The sequence below is a fragment of the Microtus pennsylvanicus genome, chromosome 3 (assembly GCF_037038515.1).
Source record: "Microtus pennsylvanicus isolate mMicPen1 chromosome 3, mMicPen1.hap1, whole genome shotgun sequence".
NCBI lineage: Eukaryota > Metazoa > Chordata > Mammalia > Rodentia > Cricetidae > Microtus > Microtus pennsylvanicus.
The window spans coordinates 21,008,827-21,031,558 of record NC_134581.1 but is presented as its reverse complement, the minus strand read 5'-3'; the positions used below and the strand labels follow the sequence as shown (position 1 = coordinate 21,031,558).

Below are 22,732 nucleotides of genomic sequence, written 5' to 3'. Positions count from 1 at the left end.
ACTGCTAAACCCATCACACCTGTGTGTGTGTGTGTGTGTGTGTGTGTGTGTGTGTGTGTGTGTGTGTGTGTGTGTCTATCTGGCCAATGAGCCCCTAAGACAAGCCCACTTGTCTCCCATCCCACTCTACCCCACCCCCATCCCGTTGCCCTGCCAGGCTTTTATAAAAGTGCTGAGGGATCTAAACTCAGGTCCTAATGCTTTCGAGGCAGGACTTTACCTACTGAGCCATTTCCTGAGCCCGAATGCCTCCCTCTTAAAGAGGACCGGACAGCCAAGAGTCAAAGTCATTTGAGGGAAACTGTAACTATGAAAAATAGAGAGCCAAACAAACAGAAACAAGTGAACTCCAAGGAGACAGAGACAGTATGGAGGCCGGAAAGAATTCAGAATTTCTACTGGACTTTCCACTCCCAGAGGACTAACGATGATAAATTGTGAAACAAGACAATGTTAGAAAAAGGAAGCGAACAAGAAAAAATTCTAAAAATGTAAGGTGATAGCAAAATATAGAGAGGGATTAAAGGCCGGGCGGTGGTGGCGCACGCCTTTAATCCCAGCACTCGGGAGGCAGAGGCAGGCGGATCTCTGTGAGTTCAAGACCAGCCTGGTCTACAAGAGCTAGTTCCAGGACAGGCTCCAAAAACCACAGAGAAACCCTGTCTCGAAAAACAAAACAAAACAAAAAAGGGATTAAAGGTGTGTGCCATCAGCACCCTGCTGGTTTTGGGGTTTCAAATACCCAACCCAGACCCAGTGGCTTACTCCTGCTGCCTGCAGATCCAGATGTAGAACTCTCAACTTCTTCTCCAGCACCATGTCTGCCTGCATGCTGCCATACTTCCCACCATGGTGATGATGGGCTAAGCCTCTGAACCTGTAAGCCAGCCCCAGTTAAATGTTTTCCATTATGAGAGTTGCCATGGTCATGGTGTCTCTTTACAGAAATAGAAACTCTAACTAAGACAGTTGTTTTGCTGTGCATGAGTCTGTGCACTATATGTAAGCCTGGTCCTGGAAGAGGCCAGCAGAGGGTATTAGGTCTCCTGGAATTAGGTTGTGAGCTGCTGTGTGGGTGCTGGGAATAGAACCCTGGTCTTCAAGAATGGCAGTCAAGTGATCTTAATTGCCAAGCCACTTCTCCAGCCCCATTAACTCTCTCTCTCTCTCTCTCTCTCTCTCTCTCTCTCTCTCTCTCTCTCTCTCTCTCTGTGTGTGTGTGTGTGTGTGTGCGTTTAAAAGATGCTCTGCTTCATGAACAGCTTCTTTAAAAATTGCCCTCTGCAAATCCATTCTTAGGGATGCTACCAAACTGTAAACCCAGAAAGACGAAGACAAAGAGTTCAAGAAACATGGAACCAGAGACAAGTAAATGAAGGGGAACCCTGCAATAAAGATGGAGGGAGGTCTCCAGGAGAATACTCTTGGCTGGAACCACTGTCTGGGGTCTCCAGGGAGTGTGCCATCAAGACTGAGCAGGCCTGACTGTGAATGCTCAAAGCTTTGAGACCTCCAGCCGGCCCAGAGTGACTTCCTTCAATAAAGCCACACCTCCCCAAACTACCCAAATCGCACCACCAAACATTCAAACGCATGAGCCTATGGGAGCCCTTCTCATTCAGTCCCCAGAAATGGAAACTCTTTTAGCTCTCAGAGGTATCTCACTGGGTGCCCAGGAAATGTTTAAACAATATAGGAAGTGTGAGAGGGAACAGCTACGCGGGTGAACAGATGAGCGGCTGCCAGTTTCCTCGGTGTCAGAGCTATGTTAAAGGTTATGTGCCTTTGAAGAAAATGAGGAAGCTGGGGAGAGACTGGGATGGGAGAAAAACTCAGCACCACAACTGAAGCTATTAATCTGGGGGTTTTTGTGGTTGCTTTTTGTTTTTTCTTTGTTTGTTTGTTTGTTTTTGTCTTTGAGACAGAGTTTCTTTGTATATCCCTGGCTGTCCTGGAATCTGCTCTGTAGTGCAGGCTGGCCTAGAACTCTGAGGTCCACTTGCCTTTGCCTCCTGAGTGCCACCACCCAGTTATTAATCTACTTTTTAAAAGGTTTGGGTGCTGGGAATGGTAGTACGTGTCCAGCACTCAACACTAGGAGGCAGAAGCAGGTGGATTTCTGTGAGTGTGAGGCCAGCTTGGAATATTTAGCGAGTCTGTCTTGAAAAAAAGAAAGGAAAAGGAAAGGAAAGAAAAGAAAAGAAATGAAATGAAAAGAAGTCTGGGAGATGTCTACCCCTGCATGAAAACTTGTCCCAAACACTACCCTCTCACCCAGACCCAAGACCCACCCTTGGAACACTTGTTGCCCAACACTAGGGGGCACTCCTTCATCACACTGACTGTACCTCCCCATGCACCCCCACTCCCAGGGAGAAAAGGGGACCCTGCCCTACAAAGACTACAAACCCAGGACCTCCCCGTATTGGCTGTAGCTTTTTATTGAGACTAGAGGGCCTTCCTAGCATCGGGGGTTCATCCACTAAAACAGTAACCACCATTCTTAGTTTCACAGAAAAGGGAGGTATCAGGGGTTAAATGAACCTGCCTTAGCTCATTGGCCTGCAGTTGTCAGCTCTGAACGCCCTCCCCTTCCTATGTGTGACAGCTATCAAGAGAAGAATAAACTAAAGAGTGTGCTTCTAAGCAGTTTCTTCCTATATATGTCAACTTCCATTAGACACGTCTTCCATACGGAACCAGGCTCATAGGAGGTCTGTGCACTCATGAACCCCAGAGAAAGGGAAGGCAACGGAGCAGTGGGCAAAGTGCTCCTGTCCTTACCAATTGCGTGGACAGCCCTACCCCTGCAGCATCACCAAAGCAAAGACCACCAAGGATGGCCGAGGCTCAAGGAGTTCACACAGCCTGGAAAGTCTGGCTCCTTCAGCTTCAGGAAAGACCCTGGGCACCTTTACAGAATCAGGACTTAATTCACAAATGCTCCATCTTTTGAGCATTTAACCCCAAGGACAGACACAGCCCCCTCTTTCCAAGCAATCCTGAGATTGCTAGGTTGAGGCCCCCAGGGACAAAAGGGGGTGGGGACAGTGATGGAAGGCAGGGCTTGGGAAAGAGAATCTAGTGGTAGTGGTAGTGGTAGTGGGGAGGGTGGTAAGCCATGAGAATGAGCACGGATGTGTAAAAAAACACGGAAAGCTCTTCTGCCATGGAACAGAGAAGCGTTGGCATATTCTTCTCCATGACATTCATGTGTTGATTCTTCTGGTGATTTGTTTCTGGCCCCAGATTCTGGCAGGCTTCCTGTTCCCATAACCTGTCAAGTAGAGTGTCAAGGGAAGCTGGGAGGGAGAATTTCACAACTAGCTGCTTCCCTTTGATGTTGCCATTGGAGCCCAGAGTCCCTCCTCCACCAGTCAACCATTTGGGAAGTGAGGACGATGTTCTCAGTAGTTCACAGGGGTGGGATGGGGGAGCTCCACTAAGGAAGGGTCCTCATATTCCAGGGCTGGGAGGTGTAGCTGCCCGTGAAGAGGAGGGTGTGGGTATCTGGACAATTTGCTAAACCCAGGACACACCTCTGATGCAGCCACACCCCTGTGAGCTGAGCTCTTCAGAGCAATGGTTTTCTCTGAGAATTGGGTCAGCTTTGCAGCTTTCCTGGGCAAGATTCCAAACCCAGCAAGTCACAGAGCAGCCAGGAAGAATTATTACCTGCAGGGGGTGGGGGTGGGGAGAATAAGGGAAAGACAGGTGAGCTAGGAAGCCCTGTCTCCTTCCTTGAGTTTCTTTTTCCCTGGCCTCAGCAAAGATCAGTATGCAAGCATGCTAGCTAGCCCGGTGCCCACCTGTGCAGATGCTCCCCTGGCACATTTGAGATGGGGCAACCTTCTCACTGCACCATCCCGCAGAATCAGGTGTGCTGCCAGCTCAGGTCAGGCAGATTCCACTAAAGCCCCAGGCCGGGCCCTGCCTGAGAGTCCCCACCCTCTATCCTTCTTGCAAAGAGGAGAAAAATGTATATAAATTCCATTTGAGAATCCCTCTTCCCCACTCTGTCCCCATGGGCTACAAACACAAACTGACTTGAGGCTTGTCTTGGCCCGGGGCAGCCCTGCCCACTCCAAAATATTCCTCTTGACTCTAGCTGCCTTAAGCTGGCCGCTTTCTCCAACTATCTCAGGAATGCTTGCTTGGCAAACATCTTGTTGGCTACTTCTCTAAGCAAAGCGAAGCACAAGACTGGGTGGGACATACGGCCTTTCCCCTGATTTTGTAACTCAGAGCATATGGGCCTCTACCTACGCTTATTAAGTGTCTCCAAGGGTTTCCAAGAACGCTGTCCACGAAGGGAGGACACCTGGGAACTGCTTCTTTTGTCTTTGTCCCAAGACTCTTACCTTCTGCAGCTGGTGGGGACAATGGTGCGCTGCAGGCCCCAGCATATAGACATTTTGTGGGGTTTAGATTTTTACTTCTTTTATATGTATGCATGTTTTGCTTGCATGTATGTATGAGCACCACGTGGGTGTCTAGTACCAGCATAGTTCAGAAGTGGGTGTCAGATCCGCTGGAACTGGAGTTGTAGATGGTTGTGAACCGTCAGGTGGGTGCTAGGAACCGATGGCACATCCTCTGCAAAAGCTACTTAGGGCTCCCCACTTTTAAAGGGGAGCTTTATGAAAAAAACTTGCCACATTCCTGGTTATTCAGCTTGAAAGGGTTCTTGTCCCTGCGCCTCTATGCTGAGAGGAAGAGGAGAACCCGGCCAGTCAGCAACGGAAATCAGCGCTGCCTCTAAGTGGATGGGTCTGAGGAACAAATGCCACTGGAGCTCTTGGGGGGCGGGGAGGAGAGAGTCAGAGCAGCCTTACTTAAGAAGGGGTCTCCTGGGAGGTAGAAGGGTCCACCTTTAACCCCAGCACTTGGGAGGCAAAGGCAGACCAATGTCGATGAGTTCGAGGCCCACCTGATCTACAAACTTAGTTTCAGCACAGCCAGAACTGTTACACAGAGAAACCCTGTCTCGAAAAACCAAAGGGAAAAAAAAGGAAGACAGGGGAGACATTTCATGCTGAGGTCGAAGAGCGAGATTCAGCGCGCAGCCAAGCGGACAGGAAAGAGGGTTTCTGAGTGTAGGAGAGGTGGAAAAGATACTGAAATTGGGGACAGGTAGGTGGAAGCAAATACTCCCTGTGCTTGCCCTCTTCGGTTAGGGAGCCCGGATTCAGGTGAGCACGAAAAGAGACCTGGCTTCATCAGCTATGCTCTAGGTAAACTGCTTAAACTCTCTGAGCCTTGGTTTCCTGTTTATTTATTATAGTGATGATGAAAAAAACACTATCAGAGGGTGACTGGAATCGGACGGCCGAGTGAAATGTGGGTGGTGACCCGCCGCGTGCTCGGCTTAAAGCTGAGTGGAGCTGGACTTAGTGGAGGGTAATTTATTTGGGTAGTGGGTCAAATCCACCAGATTTTCAACCCAGATTCACACTTCCTGTAGAGGCAGGATCTAAAAGAGCTGTCGAAGGTGTTTGTAAACAATAAAAGTGCAATTCAAAGTTTGCCGCTGGGGGGTGAAATAGTAGACGTTAGGAAAGAGCCTGGGTAGCTGCAAGCTGAAGCGTCGGTTCGCCTGCAGCACGGTCAAAGCTGGGCGGATGTGGAATGCTGCGCAATCCTCCCGCCATCTCCAAAACGCCAGAGACCCCTCCCTCAGCCACCACAGGGGCTTGAGTGGCTCTTCCTTGGAAACCGTCCCTCCGTGCCTGTAGGAATGACGGGTGAGACCCGGGCGCCAGACAGTGGTGGAACGATCTTGGCTGAGTTGGTTAAGACACCCCCAACAACTAGGACAGTAAGGCAGGGGGCAGGGAACGCAGCACAGCCTCCAGAGCCCAGGGTGGCGAGGGGACAAGGCTGAGGCCAGCCCAGCGGCCAGCCGCAGCGCCGCCTCCAGGGAGGAAGGCGGGGGCCGGGACGGGAGCGGGAGGAGGCGGAGGGCGGAGGAGGGCGGCGCGCTGAGAGGTTATTTGTGGTTCGCTTTGATCCCGAGGGGGAACCTGAAACTCTCACATTCCTGGCATAGCAGCCGCCTCCAGCGCGGGCTGACCCAGGGGCTGCGCACTGGAGCGCTAGCAGCCAGAACGTCGGCGCCACCGGCGAGTGCGCACCTCTACTACCGAACCGACCTAAAGCCGAACTCGGTCTGCGCGCGCCGGCAGCCGCGGGCCGCAGCGGTAAGAAAGGTGCCCGGCTCTCCGGGAAGCGCGAGGCCAGCGGGGACGCTTCCCAGCGGCACCCCGACACTGCGGTCTGTCCGGCCTTTTCTGGAATTCGGAGCTGGCGAGAACTAGCCTCTCCGGGAGAGGGAAGGGGAGGCCGTGCACCCTTTCGAGGGTCGATCCCAGGCGTCTGTCTAGTCCAGGGAGCCGCGCGGTATGCGCTTTGGAGGGAGTTCGTCGGACCGGATCTCCGACCCACTGGGGCTGGAGGAGGGACAGAGGATCGGTGTTTGGGGGTGTGAGTCTTGCGATTGGGGCAAGTGGAAAAGGGCTGTAGGCATATCTTGCCGAATGCAGGGTCGAGGTAACTGCTTTGTCTAGATTGGGGATACAGGTGGCTTTTACCCTCAGCTAGCTCAAGAATTCCTCTTTGTCTTCCTTGGAAAATCCTCTCCGGAGCCACGAACTGGCTCTCACTTAGAAAGAATGCAGCCTGCTGTCCAGCCCGGTGACGTCAGCGCTGGAGTATTTGGAAAACAAAGAGGTCTGGGGAGGGAGGCGGACCCGCGTTGCTTAAAGACCTCTCGAGGTTGTGGGTTTTGCTTTCCCGGGGCACTCGGGCAGTCGTCGTTGCTAGTGGTCCGCCTCGGGTCTAGCAGGAGCCCTGGCCTGGCTAACTTAGCTTTGGTTCTTTTTGCTAGAGGGAACCCAGGCCAAGACCAGAAACGCGTGTTTGCTTAGGAAGGTAGTTTTCCGTGTGCAGAGCGGCAGAGCAGCCCAGGTGCAACGCCCGGGTAAGGAAGCTGGTTTTTAGTAATGGCTCACCTAGAGGTATTTGAAAGATTGTGTATCTAGGGGATTAGATTGGGACCTGTGTGCTATGAAAGGCCTCGGAAATGATCCTTGCTCCGGGTGCCCGGCTCATACTTGGCACGCCTGGAATCTGTAGCGAAGGCTCCGCATTCCTTCTAGCCGCTCCCGGATCCTCCTTAGCGGGTGTCAGCCCAGACTGTGATTAACCTAGGAAATACCGCGAAGAAAAAAGCTGCGTGCGAGTAGACTCCTGAAGTCTTACACACTGTAGGGTGCAGTGCGGGGAGGATTAGGTGCTGGGAAGAATGAGTGCATAGGTGACCTCGGGACTCATTTCCTTCCCCCAGCTCTGCCAACATACCATTCCCAAACTGAGGCCGAGCACATTTCCTTGGTTTCCCCTTTACCTCATTATGCCATCAATTGGGCTAAGGTGGTTGTTTCTAATGTCAATAGAGATGCAGAGGGACGGTCCCCTGTGTACAAGGGTACAAGTAGGGGCTTTCCGGAGTAGCAGATGTGTGTGCCAAGAAAGGAGGATGATCCTAAAATCTAGGATGTTTCTCTGGCTGCAGTTACTGCAAGCGCACTTCTGCCTCCTCACAAGACCATTGTCCTATTGTTAGCTTTCTTTAGCCGCGTTTGCCAATTCACACGCAGCTTCTCCTGCCTGCTCACCTTGCGGAATGACTGCTAAGATCAGCCATGACAAGGAGACTCGGATTTATTTTATAAGGCAGCCTTTGAAGAAGCTGGGCTCAGGGTCTCCTTCCCAGGGACTGTCTGCTTCCAGGAAGAGAAGCAGGTGAAGGGTGGTGGACTACCTATGGCTCAAACATCTTCGTTCTCAAGATCATGGGGGTCATTGGCTTAGAGCTTCTTTCTACCTTGCTGCATTCATTCTTTGCCATCTGCTAGTAAACTGGGGTCTAGACTGCTATGTGGTTGAATTTGATGGAGGCTTGTCCTAGAGTCATTCATTGAGACTGGTGGGTGTAGCGGCTGACTGCAGGGGACCGTGGTCCCTATTAGATAACCTTTCCGGTTTTCTATTGTATTTCTGTAGGATCAGCTAAGTCCCCATTAATGTCATTACGACGATAAGCATTTGCCAAAGGTTTATAGCACACCAGGCACTCAGCTTCTCAAAGAAGCACTTTGTGTGTGTGTATAGATATATAATTTTTTTTTAATGGGCAAACTGAGGATCAGAGGTTCAGTAGATAGATGGCCGGCCACATTGGCACTTGATCTGGGCCTGTGTAAAACCACCTTTTCTCAAGCAGTGTTATGGCAAGCGTCCCCTTCCTCTTACGTGCTTCCATTGATTGCTGTCCTTTCTCTTAGGTGCTCTAGGACCAGGTGCCTGCTGGCCATTGTCTAGGCAAGAGTGTGCAAGCCAGAGAAGCATGAGGACACTGGAAGACTCCTCAGGGACAGTCCTGCACCGCCTCATCCAGGAGCAGCTGCGCTACGGCAACCTGACAGAGACCCGCACGCTCCTGGCCATCCAGCAACAGGCCCTGAGGGGTGGGGCAGGAGCTGGGGGCACAGGGAGCCCCCAGGCCTCCCTGGAGATTGGAGCACCTGAGGACAGTCAGGTGCTACAGCAGGCCACCAGGCAGGAGCCCCAGGGACAGGAGCATCAAGGTGGAGAGACCCATCTGGCAGAGAACAGGCTGTACCGGCTGTGCCCACAGCCCAGCAAGGGAGAAGAGCTGCCCACCTATGAGGAGGCTAAAGCCTACTCCCAGTACTACGCAGCGCAGCAGGCAGGACCCCGGCCCCATGTTGGGGACCGAGATCCTAGAGGGGCATCAGGAGGCAGCCGGCGGCAGGATGAGGCCCTGCGCGAGTTGAGGCACGGCCATGTACGCTCCTTGAGTGAACGACTTCTGCAGTTGTCCCTGGAAAGAAATGGTGCTCGGACCCCCAGCCACATGAGCTCTTCACACAGCTTCCCTCAGCTGGCCCGCAGCCAGCAGGGTCCCCAACCCCGAGGACCCCCATCTGAGGGCCCAGAGCCCCGTGGGCCCCCACCTCAGTACCCACACGCTGCACTGGCTCATGAGACTGCTGCTGTTGCTGACCCACGATACCGTCCTCGAAGCAGCCCACACTTTCAGCACGCGGAAGTCAGGTGACTACCCCACCCTGGATTTCTTCTAGTCCCATTCTCCCAGGAGAACCCCAAGGTCATATACCTTGGGTCATAGCTTACGTGACCCCAATTCTCCTGCACCCACACCTGCTCCTGGGGCTGTCTGCTCTTGGTGAGGGCTGGAGGATAGGGGGACTTAGCTAGCTGGCTTACAAAGTTAGCTGCCAATCCTGGTAGCACACTTAGGCCAGGCTGGAGCTATACAGCAAGACTTTCTAAAACAAACAAAAAAACCTGACATCATTGCTTTAACTTTGAATGTAGATACATTGTCTATAGCAAGTAAGGAGGGTCCCCAGTGGCTGGGAATGGGGTTTAAAGGTGATATTTTTTTTTAGAGATCACTAACAAAAGACAGTGGAAATCCCTGCCAAACTACTCCCAAGATAAGTAGGCCAAAGGTGGGACTTCCTGGAGGTTTTTAAAGGAAAAATGGACTTTGTTGTTGTCATTGAGAGGTGCTGCTCCTGAGGTTGACAGAACTAGGCGGCCACCTGTCGCAGCTGCTTCGTCTCCTAGTGAATTTCTTACTGTGTTTTCCCTTCTACTTGTCTGTCAGCTTGAGGATTCTGGGCCTAGGTGAGCCTTTGTGTGTAGACTCAGGCTGCTGTTGTATCAGGGTGACTTGGCTTAACTGAGTGTGAAGTCTTGGGTGTGTGTGTATGTGTGTGATGGACTTTTAAAAGAGGCACATCACAATACCAGCCTTAGCGAATGGGTCCAAAGAGCCAGGGTGGAAGCTGGGAGCCCAATGAGTGCAAGCAGGAAGCCGGATCAGAGATTGGCACACGAGTTCAGGTTCCTAGAAACCAAGGGGCTGCCTGAATAAGCAGACCCTTCACTTTTTTTTTTTTTTTTTTTGGAGCTCGCTGTGTAGATTATGTTAACCTTTAACATTTCCAACTGCCTCTGCCTGCCAGGTGCTGGGATTAAAGGCACGCTCCACCAAGCCCCTCACCTTTTCTATATAAACACCATCATGGTGAAGTGGGGTTCCAGGAAGTTTTACCGGGGGACCCAAGAATTTGCAGACCCTCTGGATTCAAGGTCAAAGTCTGGCTCACTTCACACCTGCTGATTCTTCCTTTTGTCACTGCGGTCCTCACCAGTTATTTTTCTTTTCTCTGGAAAAGAGTGGTGGCCCTGGCCTGGGGGAGCCAGGGGATGGAGCCTCGTGGGTTGACTCAGCCTCTACACTCCAGACACCCACCTTATCTCCCTCCTCAGGGCAGTTCAGGAAGAATTTCTTCTTTTGGACCAGCCCCATTGAACCCTGTCAGGAAAAGATAATATCCAGGCAAGGAAGTGGACTGTTTGCTGGAGAACAAAAAAAAAATGGGGAGGGGGGAAATGGGTAACGGCAGAACCAAGAGCAGAGAGAGCAAGTGTGAGCGGAAAGGAGTCTCCATTCTTGGGGCTAAATCATTCCCAAAGAATGCCGGTTGTGTCCCGCCTGGCCTGTCAGGGCGGGGGTTTGCTGAGGGGAGAATGGCAGTTTTCTGAGGCCACCCTGAGAGGGACCACACTTACCAACAAGATAGTTTAGTCAGCCCAGTGACCGCCCTCTAACCTGCTCTCCTTGGAGGCTTTTCCTCAGCTAACCGGATGAGGAGTCAAAAACAGGGGAGCACTGGGGATGCGTAATAGACCCAGAGGTGAAATCTGACTTTGAGGGGTCTTCTAGGACCTAGAAATTTCTTAGGACAACTGAGGTAATCATGGCACTTGGAGTCACATGGCCCCAGAAAGGCCTTCTCACTACCCATGTGTCACTCTTTGTTCCTCTCTTGACATGGAGTCTGAGGATGTACTATAGGTATATAGTATATACGTAGGTATATACTATACCTATGCCAGGGACCAGTGGAACACTGTCCTTAGCTCTGCTGCTGAGCTAATCCAGGGGTGGCCCCTTGTTCTGAAGTGCCCACCAGCAGAGGTGGACTAAACTGTTATGGGTGCCTGTTGTCTGCTTGCCTTTCTGTCAGGCCTCACTTTGTGATTTAGCAGGCAAAGTTGGCGTGACCCTGGGCAGCCAAGACGCTCATTTGCTGCAGGCCAGCAGCTGGGGCTGAAATCCGCCCCTGTTTGTCTGACTGAGCTCAGGCTCAGCACCTGCTTCCCTGCTCTAATCTTAGCTGGGGTCTTGGAAAAGAATTTCGTAGCTGGGGGTAGCAAGACCCTGAAAGAAGGAGGAGAAAATTTCAGTGAGCTGCTTTAGCTGACTTGACCAGAATGCAGCCACTAGGCCTGCAGAGCTGTGTGGGTTCTATCCCAAAGAACCTTGTATCAACTGGAAAGGTGAAAGGTGCATTTCAGAAGAAACTTTATTTAAGCTGTGTGCATGCTTAGAATGCCCCGGGTTGCTTGGGCTGATCCCTGAGGCCTTAGCCACATGGAGCAACTGAACCGAACAAGCATCAGGACGCTGCACCCACAACGCACCCCACACTAGTCTTGCTCTCTGACCCTTTTGAGTTTCCATGTGGCTTTGGCCCTCCCCACTGGTGGCTGCCAGACACTGGGGAGGCTCAGTCATTGGCAATAGGAATAGCCAGGGTGTGTGGGTGTGTCAGTCTCTGACCTTTGCCTCTTCTTTTCCAGGATCCTCCAGGCCCAGGTACCCCCAGTGTTCCTCCAGCAGCAGCAGTACCAGTACTTGCAGCAGCCCCAGGAGCACTCCCCACCCCTTCATCCAGCCGCTCTAAGCCATGGTCCCCCAAGCTCCTTCAGTCCACCTGCAGTGGAGGGACCAGCCAGTTCCCAGGCCACCGCGGGCAGTGCCCACCTGGTGCAGATGGAGACAGTACTGAGGGAGAACGCCAGGCTGCAGAGGGACAACGAGAGGTTGCAGAGAGAGTTGGAGAGCTCTGCCGAGAAGGCCAGCCGCATAGAGAAGGTAGAGACTCCTAGGGGCTGGGGGAGCACGAAAGCCTGTCAGACTGCTTCCTGCACCAAATTCTGTTCCACGTCGCCCCCCACACACCCCAAGCTCACTCCAGACAGCTGAGGGAACAGCCAGGCGGTTTGCCCTGGTGCCTGAGCAGTTGCTGGCCAGGGGTGGTTAGAAAGAACTCATTCACTAGTTCTCCACACACTTGCACCCTCGCCCTGCACAACCCCTCCTGTGGACACCTCCCACAGAGAACCCTTTGTGCACCTACACAACAGCCAGTCTGTTCCAGGCCAGCCCTGGCCAAAGAGAAAGCCCCTCCTCTTAGGGAAAAGAAAAAGCAGCGGGAGTTGGCCTAGCAAGCCAGCTAGGAGCACGTGGAAGACCTGTGGCTTCCAAGTGGGAGGGGCAGCCACATGCTGTGGTCAGAGGCAGCTCAGACTGGGGTCTGGCGCCCCCTTCCTCGGTGAAGCCTGGCCAGCTGTGTGCTAAGGTTCAGCTTTAGCAATAGCCTCAGGCCTCCCAGTACGGTGTATCCACAATGTTCTAGATAGGCTGAACCACCTCAAATATGCTCATCCCTGTCCTTGGCACTCAGATTATCAGACAATGTTAGGCAGAAACAAAATGCCTCCTATAAACATTGGGCGTGGGGCAGGCTGGAGGTAGACCCCCCCCTTTGAAGAGCTTTTAGCGCTGGGTCCAGGCAGCATCTTGTCCTTCCTTGCCGTACTTTGATTACCCCACTAGAGCCACTGGCCTCATTCACTCCCTGGGACCCTTCCTGTCATTCAGCTCGTTGTCTTGTCTTTTGCAGCTGGAAAGTGAAATTCAGCGGCTCTCTGAGGCCCACGAGAGCCTGATGAGGACCTCTTCCAAGCGTGAGGCCCTGGAGAAGACGATGAGGAACAAGATGGATAGCGAGATGAGGCGGTTGCAGGACTTCAACCGCGATCTTAGAGGTGAGAACTAGGCTTGTGTGTTTGGAAGCTGGGAGGACTTTTTTGGGGGAAATTCAGAATCTCTGTTCTGTGCTGTAGAGGCCTCCCCCCATGAGTCCCCATCTTGGGGCCCTGGTCTGAGCTGGGACTTCTTTCTAAGCCCATCCCTAGCTTGGGGGATGTGGACTCACAGTTAGGACCCTAGGATAAACTCCCAGACTGGCAACATCCCTTGATATTAAAACATCTCTTTATTTGAAACAGAGAGATTGGAATCTGCAAATCGCCACCTGGCAAGCAAGACACAGGAAGCCCAGGCGGGCAGTCAGGACATGGTGGCCAAGCTGCTTGCTCAGAGTGAGTAGGGGAGCTGCTAAGAAACCTAGCTGGGTGTACAGGCCATGAGACCACTGTGACCCCAATCCATTCCCCTTGAGGTTTAACCCACTTCCTTGCAGAGTGGCACTTACGGAACAAGTTTACTGAATGGCTGCTGTGGGGAAGAGTGGTTTCCAAAGATGAACAGGGACTAGGGATCTGTGTCTGGCTGAGCCACACAGTACTGACCCTCGGTATAGCATTGGTCCCTCCTGCAGGGAGGCCAGGATAGCCCTAGCAGTAGAGGAGTTTCCTAGAAATGCCAGGCAGCAGGAAGGCTGGGGATACCAGAAGTTGAGGGCACGGGGAAACTGGGATAGCCACACTGGAGGGTCCTGGGATAGCCACGATTGGGTCAACAGCTACAGTCTAAAGGAAGCATTCAGGCTTCCCTGTAAACAGGGAGGCCCAGGCATCCTGGAGGTTTTATAGACTAAGTCATTCATTCCTTCATTAGTGGGACTGAACTAAGCACTGGGCAGAGGGGTGGGAACTCACCCAGAACATGGCAGGGAGGTGAGGTAAGCTGAAGGCAGGAACAGGTTCCCACAGGTTCAGGGGGAAAAGTGTTCATGATCCTGGAGACTGGTGATTAGGAAGCCCTTGGTGGCCTGGGAAAAATCTCTGAGGACAGCAGAAGGACTCTGTAGGGAAGGAGGTGTCAGACACTGGGGGAAAGAAGGCTCCTAGGAAGGAGATTTTTGAGAGTCCTTTAAGGGGTGTCCAGAGAGGGGAAAGAGCTTCTGGCAGTGCACCCTTCTTGTTCAAGGACTTAGAGCTCTGGAGTGCTTGCTAATCAGCCTTTGGCTCAGATTGGGTAAGACTTGGGTTATCCACTACTACCTTTCAAAATGAGGTGACAGTGGCTAAAGGTCTTTGGAACGGAGGTGAAGGGGAAGGAGGTGTGGCGCCTCAGGGTTGCCCTTGGGAGGCTGCAGAGGACCCACCGCTAGGGAAAGGGAGATTAGGGGTGCTCTGGTGGGAAGGGCGGCTTTTGGGCCCAGGCTCTGGAGAAGAAAGGAAGTCTTAGGGAGGGTTTCTGGAAGCCCTCAGAGGGGGAGGGGGCAGAAGCAGCCGGGAGGCGTTTCCGCTCCCCGGGGAGCGAGCTAGCGCCAGGCTGTTCTTGGCTTCTTGCTGGAGCCATTAATCTCGCAGCCGCGGGTGACCTGGATGCCTGGCATTCCAGAGCCGCTGGGCTGTTCCGCTCCCGGCCGGTCCCCCCTCCGTTCTCTCCCCTGTGTGCCTGACAGTGGCGCCCTTCGGCCCCAGCGGCGCCCAGCCCTTGGCTTTGGGAAGAGAGAGGGTGAACACAAAGGGTGCCTGGGACCTGAATGTGGGGAGCCTGCTAAGCAGGCTTAGCCTTCCACCCTCTACCAAGGTATCGCCGAAGTTGTACAAGGCATCTGAAAGCAAAAAACTGGATCCACAGTTCCAGGTCTCCAGAGAAATAGGCAGCCACACTTAGTCGACCAGCCTAAGACTCCCAAGGGGGGCGGGGCGCATGCTTTGAGGTGGTTGTAGGCCTAGAGCATCACTTAGAAAAACCTTGGCCTACCTAGAGGAGAGTTTCTCTGAGCAGAGCTCCTCCAAGCGATCAGCAAAGCGGTCAGGGATAGCTGGAATCTCGGGGTCTTTGGACTAGTGTCATTGTCCCTGTGCTGTGGGGTTGGAATTCTACTGTGTGCCTGCCAGCCTACGTGTGGCTCCCCAGACCATGTAAAGACAGGAGATCCTCCAGTCTGCAGGCTGCACTCCAGAGCAGACACTTAGGGCAAGAACCGCAGGCACAGCCAGATAGCTGGAGCTTCTCAGTCAGCCATTCAGTTCCTGTGTTTCTTTCTCTGTAATCAGGAGCCACAAATCCTACCTGGGAGATTGAGTGGGATACGATGTGAACTGTGCCTGCCCCCTTCTTCCTGCTTGAACAATGACCTTGTTATAGTACCCTAATCTATAAAGGGTTGGCTCAGTTCCTGCCTGACGAGTCTCTAGTCATCTTGAAGCTTAAGGAAAACTGTGCATATGTTTTGGTGATGACCTCTCCTGGCATAATTTGAGCAGTGTCCCAGCTGAGAGGCCATTTAGCTTAGTTGTTATAGCAAGGGTCACCGCAAGGCTCTGAGTGTTTACTCTTAACCTGCAACTCACTGAAATGCAATACACCATTCCCAGGAATGTCGATGGAGGGTGAGCAGCAGTTGTCGGTCCTGAGCCCAGTGGTGAGTAAGTGTGGCCAGCATCACTAATCACTCCTCCTCAATGTCTCCCCCACAGACTATGAGCAGCAGCAGGAACAGGAGAAACTGGAGCGGGAGATGGCACTGCTGCGTGGTGCCATCGAGGACCAGCGGCGACGTGCTGAACTGCTGGAGCAGGCTCTGGGCAATGCACAAAGCCGGGCTGCTCGGGCTGAGGAGGAGCTACGCAAGAAGCAGGCCTATGTGGAGAAAGTGGAACGGCTGCAGCAGGCACTGGGACAGTTGCAGGCTGCCTGTGAGAAGCGGGAGCAGCTGGAGCTGCGTCTGCGCACGCGCCTGGAGCAGGAACTCAAAGCCCTTCGTGCACAGCAGGTGAGCCCAGAAGAGCTGGGCAGAATCCAAGGCATCCCTGGTCTCTATTCTTTGTCCCTTGGGAAAGATGATTGCTCCTTGTGCCCCTTGGCTGCTTGGCCCCTCTCAATCACCTTGGATAGCAAAGGCTCTGCCATGTGGCCTATGTTTAGATTTAGAGGACTTGATGGGTCTTACCTTGACAGTAACAGAAATTGGGACCTCCTTACTGGATTGTGGTCACTAATAATTTTCATGCAGAAGACTGAACCACTCTCACCTATCTTCCCAAGATAGGAAGCAGACATCCAAGCCCTGAGTCTGTGCTATGTATTTGGACATAAACATATCTTGTTGTTTACAAACCAGATAGAGTTCTGTCTCCACACCCAACCTTACCCTGTCATTGAAGTAGGGGGACCAAAACTTAGTTGTCCCAATGTGATTATTGCTCACATTCCCATTCCTACTTCAGAGAATTGCTTTTTTTGGTCGTATGTGCCCTTATGTCCCTGCCTACCATAAATTGGGAGAGTATGTGAGGAGCTTTGTTATCCCCTGTATCTATGGTTGGAAGTAGGAAACGGGGAGAATGCGCTGCAAATGACTGAACAAGGTGTTGATGTGTTAAGGTCTTCGTGGAAGCATGGGGCCACAGTCCCACACACCCCAGCTTTATTCTTGACCGTGATATTCCTTGCTCTGCAGAGACAGGCAGGCACCCTCCCTGGTGGTGGTAGCAGCAATGGTGGGTCTGCTGAGCTCAGTGCCCTGCGACTGTCAGAACAACTGAGAGAGAAGGAAGAACAGATCCTGGCTCTAGAGGCTGACATGACCAAGTGGGAACAAAAGTATCTGGAGGAACGGGCCATGCGGCAATTTGCCATGGATGCCGCTGCCACTGCGGCTGCGCAGCGTGACTCCACTCTCATCAGACACTCCCCACAGCCCTCGCCCAGCAGCAGTTTCAACGAAGGCCTGCTGGCAGGCAACCACAGGCACCAAGAGATGGAGAGCAGGTACTATAGGGTCAGGCCAGGGACAAATGGGGGGAGAGGGGGTGGGAGGGTGGTAGCCAGTCTCTTCCCAGTCCTTTGTCCCTGGACTGGGACAAAGGCTCCACCCTCAGCAGCTCAGAATGTTTGGCATTCCAGAAATTATAAACAGTTGTTTCCCTGAGTGAATCCCTCCTGTGCTCAGGCTAGAGGTGGGTGGGTACCATGCAAGGTCTGGCCACTGTGGGTCTTCACTATGGGACCTGACTCTTAACAATGAAGTGGGCTCAGAGAACATCAGTCTCAGAGCATTAATAACATTATGCAGTGCCCCTCACAAGGGCGAGAGGTCCTACCTGGCTCAGGGAGGGATGTCTGAGTTTCCTTCCAGCTTCTGCGAGCTGGGTACAATGAAGGGGCTGAATCTGTAGGTCTGAACCTGGCCTCTCCCGCAGGTTAAAGGTGCTCCATGCCCAGATCCTGGAGAAGGACGCAGTGATCAAGGTCCTTCAGCAGCGCTCCAGGAAAGACCCTGGCAAGGCTACCCAAGGCACCCTGCGGCCTGCCAAATCTGTGCCGTCCATCTTCGCGGCTGCAGTGGGAGTCCAGGGCTGGCAAGGGCTCTCATCCAGCGAGCGGCAAACCGATGCACCTGCCCGACCGACAGTAGGTATGAGGATGCTTGCAGTGGGGCGGGGAGGAAGAAGGAACCTTTGACAGCACCTTCCCAGACTCTCAGAATACATGCCTACTGAAACCAGGGCTTCCTGACCCCTCTTCTAGGGGACCTGGTTACTTTGGTTCCCATGACCCTGAAACGCATAGGGGCCCTGCTAATAAAAAGTGGATGCTGGGCCTCAAGCTGCTTACAGAGAAATGTAGGCAAGTCTCTACTGTTCCTAAGCAAATACTAAGAAGTTCTAGATTTCAGCTACAAAGAAGGGGTGCCAAGCATCAATGCCTAACGTGATCCCACTTATTCCCATTTCAAAAAGGGAGCCTTTCATGTTACTATACACCTTGCAAATTAAGAGCAGCTCAGTCCAGCAAGTTTGCTGATGTCCTTTATTGGGGACCTTGTCCCCTACATCAAGCTGTATCCACCAACCTCCTTTCCTTTCCATAGACCGGGTACCAGCAGAGGAGCCCCCAGCCACAGCTCCTCTTCTCCCGACCCACACCAAACACGGGAGCAGAGATGGGAGCACCCAGACCGATGGCCCTGCAGAAGGCACCTCTGCCTGCTTAGCCTCAGAATCCGAGAGCCTCCTGGGGTGCAGCAGTAGCCAAAGGACAGCCTCTCTGGGTAAGCACCCCACTTCCCCCTAGCCTGTGTGTTAGTTGGATGGGAGCTGAGGACACAGTAGGTGTGAACTGGAATATGTGTTTTTCCCCAAATTCATTCACCACGGGAAGCCCCACAGTGTGAACTAAGGGTCATGGGAGGCGTGAAACCCTCAGTGGGAGGCAGACCTATAATTCAGAAAGAAAGCACCCCATCAGAAGGCGCTGTACCTCCTTCCGAGTTTTCCTCGCATACCTCCTGCCGGTCCATATAGCTAAGATGATGGAGCTAGGCATCTTGGGTTGGGAAGCTATTGGAAGAGCTCAGAAAAGAGGACCTTGAGGAAGCCTGTTCCCTTTCTTGTTCCCATCCCCCTTGCGTAGCTGCCCGTGTATGCCTCATGATCTCAGAAAACCACAGGCATGACAAGAATGCTTCTAACCCTGGGGGCACCCCTCAACTGATCACTCTAGCCAGTTGAGAGTCTAAACACAGGCATACTTCCTCAGCCCTCTAGGTCCCCGCTGAGGGGAGAGAGCACAGCATTGTGCTTAGTTGACCAAGTTTAGAGGAACTGAAGACGGGGACAACTTAGGGGAGGGATCCTGTCTTTAAAATATGCTGGGAGTGGAAAAGAAAGAGTGGATAATACTCACAGACTAGACCTGTTGTTTTCTTGTCTTTCTCCAGACTCTGTGGCTGTAACCAAAGTTCAGGACCTGTCAGACATGGTGGAAATACTGATCTGAAGGAAAGAGGTGAGGCCTTGGGGACCCTGACTCCTGGCCTCCCCCTGGCCTTCCAGCCATCTTCAAGGGCTGCGCCTCACTTTCTCCAACCATAGACGGTGTGGTGCACGACGCCCAGACACTAGCACTACAGGGGACCTAGAAAAGTCTGCACCCCCAGAAGACTGCTTCTTGGCCCATATTCCTCCCATGCCCATGGGGAAGGAAGAGCCAGATTTCCCCTGCTGCCCAAAGTCTATTGCTGGAGCAGAAAGGAGCTGAGCCCCGTCCGTCCTGCCCAGTTGCATTCAGGCATGAAAGGAAAGGGGAGTAGATTCTGATTCCCAAGGATGGCTGGGCACATCCGGTGGTCTGCTGGGGTAACCAGGCCAGCCCTGGTGTACGTGGTTAAGCACGCTCCCAGCCAACCCCCTCTGCTCTTCACTTTCTCACTGCCTTCTTCGGATCTCTAAGACTCGAATCTTTGGGGGAGCTACTAGGAGTGTGTCTTTTGGGAGCCACCATCGCGCCTCTCACTTGGAATAGGTTAGGGGCCATTTGAGGGGCCTGCAGAACATTGTATTTTGTACATAATTCTCCCTCCTTGGGAACAGAAGACTAAGCATGCTGGTTCAGATTCTTCTTCCAGGGCTGTGCTGCCTGGCCCTGCTGCCACAGTTCTTGAAACATCTGACAGGTCTGCCAGACGTTTCTCTGCCTCCAGTTCTTGGCCATGGAGTTTGATACTGGTTGCCTTTCCTCCATTTTAAACCGCTGTGCTGAATGCCTGTGGGGCTCTTGTCACCAGCCTTTCTGAATGGCTCCACAGCTCCTGTCCCTGCGACATCCTGTCCGTCGGTTATAAACTGAGCCAGATGCAATGAGCCGCCACGTATGCCCAACACCAGGTTCTCTTTGAAGAAACTGGAGAAGTCGTTCTCTAAAACGCGTTAGTTCCCACCGGCAGGGACTGGGAGAGGAAGCTGTGCTGTTGAAAAGACAAAAGTCCTCGGTGTGTTGTGTCCCATCACAAAATGGCACCCATGAGGCTGGCTCCTCGAGTTTCTGGTGCCCCAGCCCCGAAGCAGGGCCAGCTACCCGGAACTGGGTGAAGCATCCCACTTGGCAGCCTACCAGCAGCAGTGACTGTGACTTTGACTTTGGTCTTAAAGTAACCCCCATCCGGCTCAGAACGCGCCATGGGTGGACTTCAGAGCTTTTGTGTTTCCTCCTTGAACCTTTGGTTTTGTTTGTTTTCCTTTCACTGTTTTCAAGTTCTGTTTGTTGTTTCATTCCCATGGTTCTCTGAGTTTCCTTTTGAAACATTTGCATTTGCTGGGCAATTGCATATTTTTTTAATCCCCCTACCCCTATGTAAATGCTGAAAAATACATCTGGTTCATGTGCATTGTTTACAAAGATAAAAGTTAAAAAAAAAAGAGGAGGGGAAAAAAGGCAAAAAAAATTGTGAAAGTTAAAAAAAAACATCTTAATATATTTTGGATTAATATTTGGTATTTCTTTTTAAAGTATTTTTTGTTGCTGTGAACGTTTTCTGCCAAAGACCATGACGTGTGTCTGTGTGTTTAAGTTATCATGAATATTTAAAGTGTAAACATGGCTGTTTTGTTACGCCACCCTGTACCAGGATTGCTGCTGCAGTCCACTGGGTATGACAGTATTTTAATAAAAAAAAACTTATAAGGAGATATGTTTATCCATTTATTTATCGGCTAGGACACTGTCTAGGCCTGAGTCTTCCACCTCACCCTCCCTGCTGGGTTTACAGGTGCATGTGGCCTCCAGCTCCAAGACAGGTTATCTGCAAGGATGAGAAAAGGAAGGAGGAAGATTTTTAGAGGTTCACCCATGCCCACTCTCTTCAAGGACAAGTGACAAGTGCCCCTGGAGGTTTTGTGAACTCGCAATAGGTACAGCTGACTTGCCATGGCTAGCGCATCTTCAGAGACAGCCTATGAGGATGGAAAGGGTGTGGCAGATGCCTGCCTCTCCGGGCAACTGTCCTAACCAATTCTGATTTCCGTGGTTGCATAGTAGGAGTGAGTGCGCAGGTGTTGGAACATTACCTGCTCTCTTTCTCACTCAGCACCCAGGATCCAGGGACCATGAGACCCTCTGGCTGGACACACGCAGTGTGTGTTCAAGAGGGATAAGTTCTTGGGCACCTGTCTTTGGCCTCCTTCCTTTGATAGGACCACCCTTCCCAATATTTGCAAAACATGTTTCTTCAACACTTAAAAGGAAAATTACCCCTTAGTCTTGGCACTGACTCATGACTCAGGATGCAGGTGGATATAAGGCTGACCCAGAAGCAGCGGACCATCAGGTGGGCATAGGTTAATAGGGAGTTAACCTCCTATGATAGATGAAGACCACAGATGTCTTCGGGACAGGTCTGGGGATTCAACAACCATGTTGATGGGTGGCCAAGCTGGGGTCCTAAGCAAGTCAGCCTGCTTGTCAGAATGGAGTTGAACAAATGGGAAGATTCACAACATGCAAAGACTTTTCCAGCAATTCTACAAGTGACAATGGGCTCTGCTGTCTGCCTTCTGTGTGATCTAGGCTGCAGTCACCTTTGTATTTGCTTCCTGGAGATAAAAAGGAGGAAGAAATGGATCCCAATGTGCCCAGCATATCTACATGTATGTGTGTATATGTCTGGCCATGTGTCCCAGGGAAAGGTTTAGGGGCAGCAGTATTTTCTGTTTTGAACCTCTCTCTGGCCACATGTGCTCCCTTGCTAGGCATCTCAGAGATGAAACTAAACAGGTTACTCAACACACTCTGTAAACCACCCTAACCAAGCCCAGGTGTCTGGATCCCTGCAAAGGGGTGGAGCCTATGCTAGAACCTGGGTGGCTCTGCCAGGCCCTTTGGAAACCAGGTTGATCTCTTAGGGGACAACCTAATGTGAGCCCTAACCTTCTTGTCTTACCTCTGTCTAGGACCCCTACAAAAGGGCAGAGAGTATGGCTCGGGCACAGGGAGGCATACCACTCCAGGAGCCATGTATAAGCTACTGGCCTGGCTTCTCTGCTCTCTCTCTCACACACCTTCTGGTTAACTATTAACTCTCTTGGCATGAGCATGTGCCCGGCTCACAGAGCTTGCTAACAGTGTACCAAGGGCAGAGGCAGTAAATAGGTACAAACCCACAGATAACCAAAACCTCTCCATGGTCCCTGGGGACCCCAACTGGGCCGGAACCTTATTTTCAGAGCTACCCACCACCCTGTCTCTTAACCCAAGTGGGGATCTAGCAGACACATAGACACGCCTTCACAGCCTTAGCTGAGTGACCAAGCCTGCTGGAGGTAGCCCGGAGACCTCATGGCAGCAATGTCATTCTGGACGAGCTATGTCTGGGGCTAACCTATTCACAGTGCCACAGCAAATGACTGTTCAGCATCCTTTGGTAAGTGGTAGACTTCCTATACTGTGAAACCTCCCCCTTTGGAGTGCACAGTTCAGTCGTATCTTGTATCAGAGAATTTACTTTAAGCCAGTGGTCAAGCATGGGTCAGCATGAAATGCCTTATCCATGGACCATATGAGCCCCATTAAAGTGTTATTTGATCCACTTTCCACTTTCCACATGACCTAGGACGACTCCTTGAACTTTCTATAGCTGACAGGACTCCCTGCACTCTGAACCCAGCATCTCGGCTAATCTTGCATTAGGCTGCAAAGGGCACTGTCTGGTCTAAGTTGGAGCCCTTATTATGGATCCTAAGCCTGCTATGGGCATGAGTTCTTCATGAAGTTTGGTCAATGGGCCAA

The 22,732-nt window shown here is 52.1% G+C and overlaps 1 protein-coding gene across 7 annotated transcripts; it reads left to right on the top strand.

Annotated features, from left to right (window-relative positions):
* Positions 1-5,556: 5,556 nt before the first annotated feature.
* Positions 5,557-20,635, top strand: Amotl2 (angiomotin like 2). Of its 7 annotated transcripts, none has more exons than XM_075964847.1 (11): positions 6,020-6,200; positions 8,346-9,138; positions 11,764-12,058; positions 12,870-13,014; positions 13,258-13,350; positions 15,646-15,941; positions 16,629-16,939; positions 17,371-17,585; positions 18,042-18,221; positions 18,891-18,958; positions 19,578-20,635. In XM_075964847.1, exons 2-10 carry the CDS (start codon positions 8,408-8,410, stop codon positions 18,947-18,949), a joined length of 2,325 nt encoding a protein of 774 aa, XP_075820962.1. In that variant the 5' UTR covers positions 6,020-6,200; positions 8,346-8,407; the 3' UTR covers positions 18,950-18,958; positions 19,578-20,635. The 7 variants fall into 7 exon arrangements, with proteins under 7 accessions (XP_075820956.1, XP_075820957.1, XP_075820960.1 ...); XM_075964848.1 differs by lacking the exon at positions 6,020-6,200 and adding an exon at positions 6,787-6,979; XM_075964841.1 differs by lacking the exon at positions 6,020-6,200 and adding an exon at positions 5,557-5,744 and having other exon boundaries at positions 18,891-20,635.
* Positions 20,636-22,732: the final 2,097 nt, after the last annotated feature.